At 43.6% G+C, this 11,496-nt stretch overlaps 1 protein-coding gene across 2 annotated transcripts in view; it reads left to right on the top strand.

Annotated features, from left to right (window-relative positions):
• Nucleotides 1-3,361, top strand: part of abcb11b (ATP-binding cassette, sub-family B (MDR/TAP), member 11b) — a 15,846-nt gene extending 12,485 nt beyond the window's left edge. For both annotated transcript variants that reach the window (XM_087180289.1, XM_023429832.2), the window contains 2 exons: nucleotides 1,086-1,232; nucleotides 1,743-3,361. In XM_087180289.1, the coding sequence (XP_087036415.1) occupies nucleotides 1,086-1,232; nucleotides 1,743-1,943 (348 nt within the window). In that variant the 3' untranslated portion in view covers nucleotides 1,944-3,361. The remainder of the gene's footprint in view (nucleotides 1-1,085; nucleotides 1,233-1,742) is intronic.
• Nucleotides 3,362-11,496: the final 8,135 nt, after the last annotated feature.

The raw sequence follows: 11,496 nt of genomic DNA, 5'->3' as shown, positions 1-11,496 counted from the left end.
GGGGAGTTGGGGGGGGGTAGAGCTTCTGGAAGGGGCGGGGTTTACCTCTGTGCTATGGATGACATCATGATTCATGACTGAGCTTACTCACCATCTTCCTAACTGAGTGATGGGGAGGTATCTGAGCAGCATCCATCCTTATCTCCTCTGCCGTCCCACAATTCCTTGCTGCAGGAGCATTTAAGACAAACCATGTAAATGCAGAAACAGAGCATCTATTTCATGTCTGATTATCTGGAAGTCCAAATCCATAAATATAGATTTCTTCTCTTTCAAATCCAGTTAGGACTCATCATTTATAGTTAATGACATCATCGTTTTAACAAAATACTTCATACAGAAATGAATTTTCTCTACTTAACAAATGTGTATAAAATGTTAAAAATCCTTTCCTCAGTTCCTTATTTTTATGTAGTTATTATTTTAAGGGCTCGACTCTTTCTATTTCTCTATTTCAGTCATGTTTGTTTTGTTTTTGTCGTCAGGAGAGGAGCATTTATCATCAGTGTTATAAATCAAGTTGGTTTAAACCGCAGTTCTTTTCTTATGAATTCTCCTTTATCTTTGCAAGTCGAGGAAAAGTGTTTAATGAAGGAGATTATTTGAAACTTTTCTGCAGAAGCTGATAACTTCAGAGACCTGCACCCCGTCTGCAGCACAAAGGGTCGTCCAGAAATTACTATAAAATTTGTTTTATTCATTAATATTTTGTGGTTGACAATTATGTAGCCTAATGGTTTGAAAGTAATGGACTATTTTTGGGCTGTGAGAGCACAGTTGTGGTTTGATGACTGACAGCGGAGACGGTTTAAGGTTCATCACCTCGACGAAAATGCATTTTCCAGCAGCAAATTAATGAGATATGCAAATTTGTTGTTAAAGTGACAAACTCTGCTGCGATCACAACGATTAAATCATTAAAAGTGTATTAAAACTGATGCAGCTGATCCAACCGGTCAGTTCTCTGTTATAAACCACAACTATAACCATTATCCTCCATTGAGTTTTCTCATTAAGAAAAATGACGATCATCGTAACACTTGTGCATCTAATATAGAGAGAATTGATCTTTCTCCCTGCCGCAGAAATACGACACCAACGTGGGCGCTCAGGGGTCTCAGCTGTCTCGAGGTCAGAAGCAGCGCATCGCCATCGCCAGGGCCATCATCCGTGACCCCAAGATCCTGCTCCTGGACGAGGCCACCTCGGCGCTGGACACCGAGAGCGAGAAGGTAGCCTCCGCCTCCGCCTCCGCCTCCGCCTCCGCCTCCGCCTCCGCTCGCCTCACGTCACACAGTAGAAGTACAGTGCAGTGCAGCTGCCTGATTTTCTCCGGGCACAGAGAGCAAGGAGAGCAGCCAGTTAATTATTATTATCATTAACATCATTATCATTCATCATCTCTATTATTATCACCAGCAGCAGCTCACAGTTCATCCCAGCCCTCCAGTAGAGCCTCTTTAAGATGAATAGTCTGTGGGCCTGTGCTGCAGCTTCTCCACCTCAAATGTCTGAATCCCACTGAGGAGCAAAGAGGCCTCTGCAGCGCCGATCCACTGGAACATTATAATGATAGTAATCAACGCGTGATTGTGAAATTGCTATAATTGTGCGGCTGGTGCGTGTGCAGTGTGTGGGAGAACCGGCCGTGGCTCCTGCCTGTGTGTGTGTGTGTGTGTGTGTGTGTGTGTGTGTGTGTGTGATGTCCGCTTCACGTGTGTTTGTGTGTGTGTGTTTCACAGACCGTGCAGGAAGCCCTGGACAGAGCCAGAGAGGGCCGGACCTGCATCGTCATCGCCCATCGCCTGTCCACCATCCAGAACTCTGACATCATCGCCGTCATGTCCAGGGGCTTCGTGGTCGAGAAGGGGACGCACGACCAGCTCATGGCGCTGAAGGGAGCCTACTACAAGCTGGTCACCACGGGAGCGCCAATCAGCTAACTGCCCATTAGCAAGGCAGCCGAGCTGGAAGCAGGCTTTTACTTTTTACTTTAAATCACAAAGAGAGACACACCAGGTCACCCTGACAGTATTTATTCTTGAGAAGGGATTCGGGTCGTGAAGAGACGGGTTTCTTTGGGAGTCTCACGTCGTGTTTTGGGATATATATTTTAAGGTCAATGTCCCTCTGTTACTTTGGCAGTTGTTAATCTCTCGGACGCTGGGTCTCCACCTGCTAGTGTGTCTGAAAAATGCCAAAAATATTCAGAGCACATAACTCACACTTGATCCACAGTTATTCTAATACTGCCACTACAATCCTCCACAACACACAGGTCCAGGTGTCAGTGGTGATGTGCACATTAACTTCCTTATTCTGATTTAATGTTTCTTTACACTGGAGATATTGTACTTTTTACATCAGAACATACTTACTATGCAGATTACAATTTTATCATATTTATTATTTGTTATAAATTGCAGTATAATGCCATTTACACATGAATGCATCTGTAATAATGATGACGTATTATGATACAACACTCATGGGGCCATTTTTCTGCATAATAATTAGTTTTACTTTTGATATTCTGAGTACATTTTTGTAATTATTAATACTTTTGACTGTGTATTCAAGTATCTAAGTACTTCTTCCACCACTGCGACCAACAATAACCAGCAACAATAACCTGAACGTTGTGTGTTCATGTCCAAATACAACACAGTGATGGCAGCACCTCCACACACACAGATAGAAATAGAGGAAATCTCCTACTTACAGCGACGGGACTGATGCTGCATAACTGACATTTCTTCCTTTCTTCAAGGAATAGTTCAAGATTTTTGGGGAAACTTTTTGCTTTCCTGCTGAGAGTTAGATGAGAAGATGGATGCCACTCTCTTGTCTGTAAACTAAAACCTGAAGCTGGGACCAGCAGGTGGCTGCACCAGCACCTCTAAAGCTCAATATTTAACACATGAAAGAACATAATACCCATAAAACCACAAATTAGCCTTATCAGCCTTTAGGCTAACATAAACTAAGCTAATCACCTATTAGCTGTAGCCTCATATTTAGCATGTAGTTATGAGAGTGGTATCAATCTTCTCATCTACTTCAATTTGCATTTGTTTTTCACTGTTGTTACTGTTACTGTATGGATGGTCCTACTTTTATTTTTTATTCTTTATGTGGAAATGAAATAAAACCTAACAGGCATGTGGGAACTGTTGGTAACTACTGGAAATATGTCTATTGTCTATTGTGGTGTTTGCAATCCAGGTTGCTTTTGAAATTGTGTTTTCATTTTAATTCTACATTTTTAATGAATTGAATTATGTTGTAGACTAATTAAATCAAATTTTTTATTGTTTACTTTAAATAACTATAAAAACCTATCATTAAAAGTTAGACGTGATGTCCTTTAGCATTATTCTGTTCTGTTTGAAAAGGTTCTGCTCGGCCTCACAGGTGTTCTCAGTTAAACTAATTAGGCCTCTCCTCAGGCTGAAGGTGGGCAAAGCTATGCTGGTAATTAAGGCCCAATCTGACATTTGATAACCTATTGTCATGCACACATGATAAAATTAGAGGTTATATTGTATCTTGGTACAAATGTGCGATTGTGTACACAAGAAAAAACTGTGTTTTTGAAGAGAGAAAGAGAAATGTGTCTGGAGTGAGATTTTATTTATTCAATTATTAATTTTGAGCCATGAATGCAGTGGGTGCAGTGTCATTGTCTACAACTTCATATTTGTCAATGTTGTGTGAAGGTTTATCTTTTAGAAAATAGACTTGTTAGTCAACTAATCAACCAAATAAGTGAAATCACCTGTGTGGCAGTACCATGGGTTTGCAGCAACTTAGCGACCTTGAAAATCCTAACTAGTGTTAAAATTCAAGGATAATTAGACATGCTGAAAAACACTGACTGCTTCACTGTTGGGAAAATAAACACTAAGCAAATTTTGAATTTTGAAATGCAAATCTAGTGCTTTCCTGTTTTGGTCTGGATGACACATCGTCCTTGAATTCTACGAGAAAGTAATTATCAGATGAATCAAAGGGTGTAAATCTCTACAAGTGTAACAATCTTTCTTTAGCTCATTTATTATTTAACTCATTGGCACAAGTTTAATCATTTATGTTTTCCCTATTTAAAAAATAAAGCAATGATGGGACTGCGTGGGTAGCTAGCTTACCTAAAAACACACTGAGAAGCTGTATGGTAGCTAATGTTGTTAGCATTAGCTTGCTGGCTAAAACTCTTATGCTACTGTGACAAAGGGTGTTTTCAGGTTAGCTAGCTTAAATGTTTTTAAGTTTTAATGTATTTTTATAAGTTAAGTATAACTACAAAGTTTTTTTTTTTACCCTTTTACATTTGATTTTAAATTATTAAACAACAGTAAACAGCTATTTGTAGAGCTTCGATAGGAAGTGAACAGTGAGTCCCAGTTGGAAAGTAACGAGACGGGCCGGGGGGGCTAGCTTGGTTAGCATGCTAACTTTAGTATAAAAGTGATAGAAGCAAAACAAGAGTTAACATTAGCGTTGGTTTCCATAACTGGGGACAGCTCTTTGGGAGTAAAGGAATGAAGTTTGATGATGAATGTTTCCTAAAACAGCTCTTAATGCTAACGCTGGCTATGTAGCGATAGCAAAAACGTTCAAATAACTCCTTTAACGTCAGTGTATCTGTGGAATATACTGTTTGTTGGTGCTTGGGTTTCCAAAGAAAGCACCTCTAAATAAGAGGAAACCACTCCTGCTTTCAACTGCATTACCACATGATGATAAAATAACTTCTGACACAAAAACAAGGGCAAGGAAATGGCCACTGTGATGGATTACATATCTCAGGCGAGTTTCAGTCTCTGCAGCAACCAGCTGAAATGAATACAAATCACAAGCTGCCTGGAGGGTTGCGCTGGGAAAAGCCACGAAACTCGTATTTAATAAGCTAAAATGTGGGGGGGGGAAAGAAAAAATCACTGGTATAACCATTTAATTGTAAACTGAATTTCCTCGTTTCTAGCTGTCACTCAGTTGTTGAAACGACAAGCTGATGTGCTTGTAATAAATACAGAGACGTGTTAGTGTCAGTGTTACTCAGAACCAGCGTAGCAAAAGCACAACCGCATTAAAACCTGCTGCTTTGAAAAGCCTCTCCGCTGAGACACATGTTGGGATAATGCATGGCAGGGTCTCCTGCTATGTGAAGATAATACCACATGGCAGCATTTCAGGGGGGGGGGGGGGGGGGGGGGGCTTAGCTGTTCATAGCAGAACCGCTGTAGGCCTCTCCCTCTACTTTTTTTTTTCACTTACATAAACTAAACCAGGAATAAGCAGTTTGATAACAGCACAGCTCCTTAAGAACTCCATGACTGAACAAATGCTCGACTCCTGACAGGAATATTTAATCCCACTCCCTCTATTCCACGTTAAAGCGGTGCGTATATGGCGCCGCTTGTGACAGCGCGCGCTCTGTCGGAGTGCAGATGTCAGAGACACTCCATCAGTTAGTGGTAATATGCGATCACACCACACTGACCTCAGGGAAATTGAGTCTTTAATCACGACATCTCCCAAGAACCCAGACTCCTGGTAAATTAGCATTCCTCAGACGCGATCTAATCTCGCAGCTCCTCCTGCCATTTCATTCAGCAAGAGGACACTGTTTGACTTTGTGCCGTGTAATGTCAATGCAATTCTGATTGATGAAAACAGGTGTAGGAGGCTCTGTTGGGGGGGAGTGATGGCGACAGGTAAGCTCCTGTGTGTTTTATATTACCTTATATATCCACATGAACAAGCGGTGGATAATGTAAGTAACGTGCTTCTTCTCCGATCTCACATTTGTCCAAGATTTCCCTCTGATTTGACTTGCATGGTCATTTCTCTCATAAATTTTAAAAGCCATGCAAATAATTAATTAAGTTTAAAGCGATTAACTTATTGTGAGGTCTCTAAAATCTAACTCAGAAAACACACAATAGGCTTTTATTATTGCCGTGTGCACCGCTCATAATTACATCTCCTCTTAATTTCCCAACAGGATCGTTTGTGTCTTTGTCTCTGCCCCGGCTTCACCTGCTGCGAGGTCTCTAAAGGATTTAAAGAGCTGACAGTCAAGAAGCCATTACAGCTCACTGAGAGGATGGCCGGCAAATTGGGTGGCTCGCAAGGAACAGTAAATAAGATGGAGGAGACCCTTGTTTTCTTCACTTTGTCAATAGCTGGCCTCGGGGCGGAGGTGTCAGGGTTTAAATGTGGTGGAGCAGAGGAGAAACTGAGATGAAGCGTGGCCTCGGGTTGCAGATGGCGAGCGTTTGATCCGAGGTGGTGGCTGCAGGTCGCACTTCTGCAGATTGCGCTCCTGTTGTTGAGTCTTCATTCAGAAAACTCAATCACACTAAACAATAAAAGGCTGAAGTGTCCTCTTAACTCAGAATACTAATGCAATTCTGAAAATACACGCTTGACCTTTAACAGACACACAGCAGGCGGCGTGTTGACAGCAGCAGCATCACAGTCTAATATGGCTGCATGAGCAAATAAAATTAGTTTAGTCCCGGATTTGTTTCCTCCATGAATCTGATATTGGGTTATGCAATATATGCTTTGACTTGATTTGATTCTCCCAGCGTTAACGCAGGGACTCAGGGCTAATATTAAAAACTGCTGAGTTCTCATGTCTTTTCCTCTGTCTGGCTCAAACACGGACAGTCCTCATAAAGCTAAAAATTACAGCGGCCATTGTAAAAATAAATCCATACTTGAAGACGTATCATTAACCCAAGGGGAAGTGAAAAGGAGCTACAATATAACATGAGTCTAATTTCATCATTACTGATGACAGTCATTACCATTAAAGCTTTTCATTATCATAATCATTATTACAGCACCAATAACAGTAACTGTGACCACAGGGAGAGCAAAGGGCTGAATTAGAGGAGGACGCTGCGGAGGGATAAGTTATTCATTAATATGAGAATGATTCAGCACGAGGAGAACAGCTCAGGAAGTGGCTGCAAAACTCATATTTACACATTTAATATAAGAATGCAGCAATTTTCCAACTTTCCTCCTGACTCTGCACGCCTCATGTTGACAGACATCTGCCAGCTGCAGCTGGAGAAGACGATCCGCACAATCCCCTTTGTCATGTTCTTTTTTTAAAATATTCTTTTTGCATTTCCACAGCGACTTCCTCGCCGTCGGTATCTGTCTGTCTGTCTGTCATGAAGTTTGACGGCGCTCCGGCAAGCTCTTATTTTGACATGTTGGAGGAAGTTGGGAGTAGGAGATACTCCACATTTGTCATTTGGCTCCCGCGGCTTTGTGAAACCTCTCACCAGGTGAAGAGAGATCAGGACCTGTGTTTCCTCCTGCACATCTTTATATATATAATTTATTTATATTGAAGATCTGTTAAATGGATGTGGAGCATTAACCACCTCATGTATACAGATGTTTCCTACATGGCTTTGACGTCAGATATGATGCAAACAGGATGCAAACAACCTAATATTATTTTGAGAAGTTGTGAAGACAGAAAATCAGTATTTCCGGACTTCTTGGACACCTGAGGAAGTAAGCAGAGACTCACCGTGGCTGGAAGTCCCATGTCCCACCTGCTCTGATTGAATTGATTGATGTTGTATGTGAACACCGCCATTGTTGGGTTTGTTCAGTGACTGAATCGTTGCCACCTGTTCCTCTCAGCGTCCTCGTGTCCAGCTGTTGTTATCCTCTCTGTAAGACGCAGCTCCAATCACTTCCTTGGTGTTCCCTCAGTCCTTTCCTACTCGCTCTGAAATCTCTGAGAAACCACTGCACACAGAGGAGCATCACCCAGCTCCTTTTGATTTTCTCTCCACCGGACTCAGACCACACTCTCTTCAAATATTCATTCAGAAACGTGAAGGTGTTTTAGATTTGAACAAACTGCTGTAACCTCAACAGTCCCTGATGTGGGGCTGTTGTTGTAGCCTGGTGCTGGAAGGAGGAGGGGGCGTCTGCAGGCGGCCCAGAGTCCACAGGGGCGGGATTAAGATATTTTAAAAGTGCATCTGTAAGTCACATTACAGCCTATAACGCTGTGAACAAGCAGCCAGGATAATTACACCTGATGTTCATGCTCCACACATGAATTCAAGGAGCGTGACGCTGCTGAAAATGTAAAAGCTCACAGCTGCTAATTAAGAAAGAGGATGGAGAAGGAGAAGCATTTTAATTGGCTGCTACAGGCAGAGCTGACGCGACACTAAGATGTCAGTAAGAGTAAAAATGCATGTCTGGCTTCCTGACAGTGGATGGTTAGTGCTGCCCCCCCCCCGTTCACCTATAGAACAGGTGGTGAGGAACAGAACATGTACTCATCACACTGACGCTCCTTCTCATTGATCGGTTAGCTGAGGACATGTGGTGTTATTGGCTCAGGGTCTGCAGGTGTCACACTGCAGGAAGTCACAACTCGTTTTTAGCATTTCTATTTGTGCATGAATGAAACAGTCGAGACGTCAGGTGCCGCAGGTCGGAGTGAGTCCTGTCTGGAATTCATCTCCTGGTTTCAGCAGAACTACACGCAGAGACCGGCGCGTCGAAAAATAAACTAAACCTCCTTCCAGTCTTTGTCATCGCTGCGTTTCCTTTCCTCTGTGACTCTCCGTCACATTCTGCTGAAATCTGTGTCTGCGTGTGACTTTATGGAGACTCGCAATTTTCCCTGTTGGACGCAGAGCAAACAGCAAAGACGGAGACAGGTACAGGTGAACCTGCTCTGGATCCACGTGTGCACAGTTTGACATGGATCACGTTCCCGTGGTGACGACCTTCCCTCTGCTTCCTGCACAGCCGGTGGATAAAAGCCGGTTGTGAAGGTTTTCCTTAAAATAAAAACAGCTGCATTAAACAACCTGGACTCTTCTTCTCTAACACAACAAGGTCCAGAGAGTTTATTCAACACAAATATACACAACAAAGACACAAACTGAGAGAGCTCGGTCCCTTCTGATGCTTTTATACCTGTCCCGCCCAGACCAGGTGTCTGACTGAGGAGCAATCAGGAGCAGGCTGGGCGGAGCTACAGGAGAGACAGGACAGGTAAAGGACAAAAGCACCAGGAACCATTAAGGAGTCACATAAAGTGTCTCACAAAACAGCTGAACAACCAAAGTTTCCTACTAAACAACAGGAGCTTAAACCTTTAGTGTCGCACTTGAGTAGAAAACTTCTGTGTTCTGTGATTTTTATCATTAAATACTTCAATCACTTTAAAACTCATGCAACACTTAAATCTTTCTAACACTAACACGTGACGCCGTCCTCCGGGTGAGCGTCACACCTGTCGGCCGGCAGCGTGACATCATCACTTCCCTCCCTCCAAGGTGACCTCTCAGGGGAAGCATTCAGCCGCTGCAACATGTGAATGATTTGCATTAGGTCTCTATTAAAAACACAATTTAATTTCCTCTTTAATCTCCACTGTTGAAGTCTTCCTCCACCATGAATACACCTGATAAAAATCACAATTATGAAAGCAAGACATGAATTATGAATCATAACCTGCGAGTGGTGTCGAGCTGTGAACCCTGCGGCCGGCCCGGGGTGAGCCCGTCTGTTACTGAGGCAATCAGGCGCTAATTTAAGGTTGTGCAGGAAGTTGTGGAGGCTTTTCATCGGCTGTGGAAGCAGCTCAGTTTGCATTAAGCTCAGACCTTTGTCACCCTAAATTCACTGCAATAACACGCGTGTGTGATTTTTAAAATGAAGGTGGTTATTTTGTAAAATGGGTTTCCAGATATATATTTTTTTTGAAGAAGCAAACCTCACTAATGCACCATTTGGCTTTTATCTATGAAATTTGCACAGCCGGCCTAAATCACTGGCGCTTGTTTGCTTCAGTCGATCGCAGGCTGAGGAGGAAGGAACCAGCTGTGAACACGCCTCCCGCCGAGCGGCGTCCGACCTTTGACCTTGGATGCCGCTCGGTGGAAGATCACACGTCTGACACGTTTAAAGTCCAGCGTTTAATCTCCAGGTTCAGCGGGAAGCAGAGTGATACTGACTCACGGTGTGTTGAGGAGCCAGGCGGGGTTACGAGCTCTTTGAGGTCTCGGCGCTGCTGACCCCGGTGACGGGACGATGCCCCACGGGGGACGACTAAAAACGCTGCTCGGCGTTGCATCGTTGAAGCGGCTGCTGCTCCTGGGAACCACGGCAACCATCCTCCTGTAACCTGGTGTGATTTGTTGCGCCTCCTGCACGGCTGATATTTCTCATTTCAGCTTCGACTTCCTGAGGGATCCCCCGGTGCGGTCCCCTTGAAATAACCCGAGATAACATTAATGTGCTGCCGTCTGACTGCTGTTCTGCCTGAGAGCGAGTTCTCAATCAGATACAGTCTCTGAACAGACCCATTAGCGGGATTAGCAAATAGCTTTTCAGTAAACGAGGCGATGATTGACCTTGGAGTGATGCTCGGCAGAGAAAACCTGAGTCTTGTTGCACAACACGTCTCTGAGATTCTGCAGCACGTACGGCTCCGTCTGTTTCCACGGCCTTTCATAACCAAACATGCAATTTGCAGAAATATCATCTCTGAGCAGAAGCAGCCGCGTTTTCCCGCTGTTTACCTCCCGCCGTCACGACTGGAGACAGAACACGTTGGTTCTCACTAATCCATAACTCTACCCGCGGTGCAGACACACTCTCTCTGTCCTGATTACAGACGCAGTGTTGTGGATTTTTCCAGCTGACGAGCTCCAGCGTCTTCAGACTGTGACCGGATCTTTCTCTCGTTGAAAGCGGGAAAAGTTTGTTTCTCGTTAGATGAGATGTTGATTTTGTGACATAATGAGAAATGTCTCGTGCAATAACAAGATAAAGTGACATGAGTTTCCTAACTGGAATAATAAAAAGATAAGAATAAAGTCATATTGTTGTAGCAGTTACTCTTACACAAATCTAATTTATGACATTTACAAAAATATTCTCCCACCTACGACCAGCAGCACCTGCATCCCACAGGAAGCAGAAGCAGCGAGACCAGGAGCTCATCCAGCGGCGGTCTCAGTAGACCAGAATGCAATGCGGCCGTATAAAAAGCATATTGTGTTTTTGAGTAACAGCCGCCGAGCTCGCCGCCCACGTGTTTGACCTCGCAGCTGAGCGCGGCGGGTTCTCTCCGGTCGTCTCTCTGCGCCGGGCCAGATGGCTGAAAGTCACAAACCTACAACGTGTGAAAACTGCAACAGGAACAAACGCTGGAGCTGATTAATAATAAACCTGAATGATGATGCTTTTCAATGACAGTTGTCAGAGCAGCAGTTCGGTCTTTCTTCAGGCTGGTGAAACCTGCAACATGAGAACATGATGTCAGTGTGAACAGGAGTTTTCGAGGAAACACGACAGAGTGATTTTTCCTCTTCGTGCTGTTTCCTTTTTCGCGGTGATATTTCACCAGAAAAAGTCAAGAATTGAAGAGGTGCAGCTCCTCTGAGGATCTGACTCTATTATCTGAGTGCCAGTGTGCAAACCTGT

The sequence above is a fragment of the Seriola lalandi genome, unplaced genomic scaffold (assembly GCF_002814215.2).
Source record: "Seriola lalandi dorsalis isolate HSWRI2012SDOR001 ecotype SW California unplaced genomic scaffold, Sedor1 jcf7180002054899, whole genome shotgun sequence".
Classification (NCBI taxonomy): Eukaryota; Metazoa; Chordata; class Actinopteri; order Carangiformes; family Carangidae; genus Seriola; species Seriola lalandi.
This window is presented reverse-complemented; position numbering and strand designations above follow the sequence as displayed.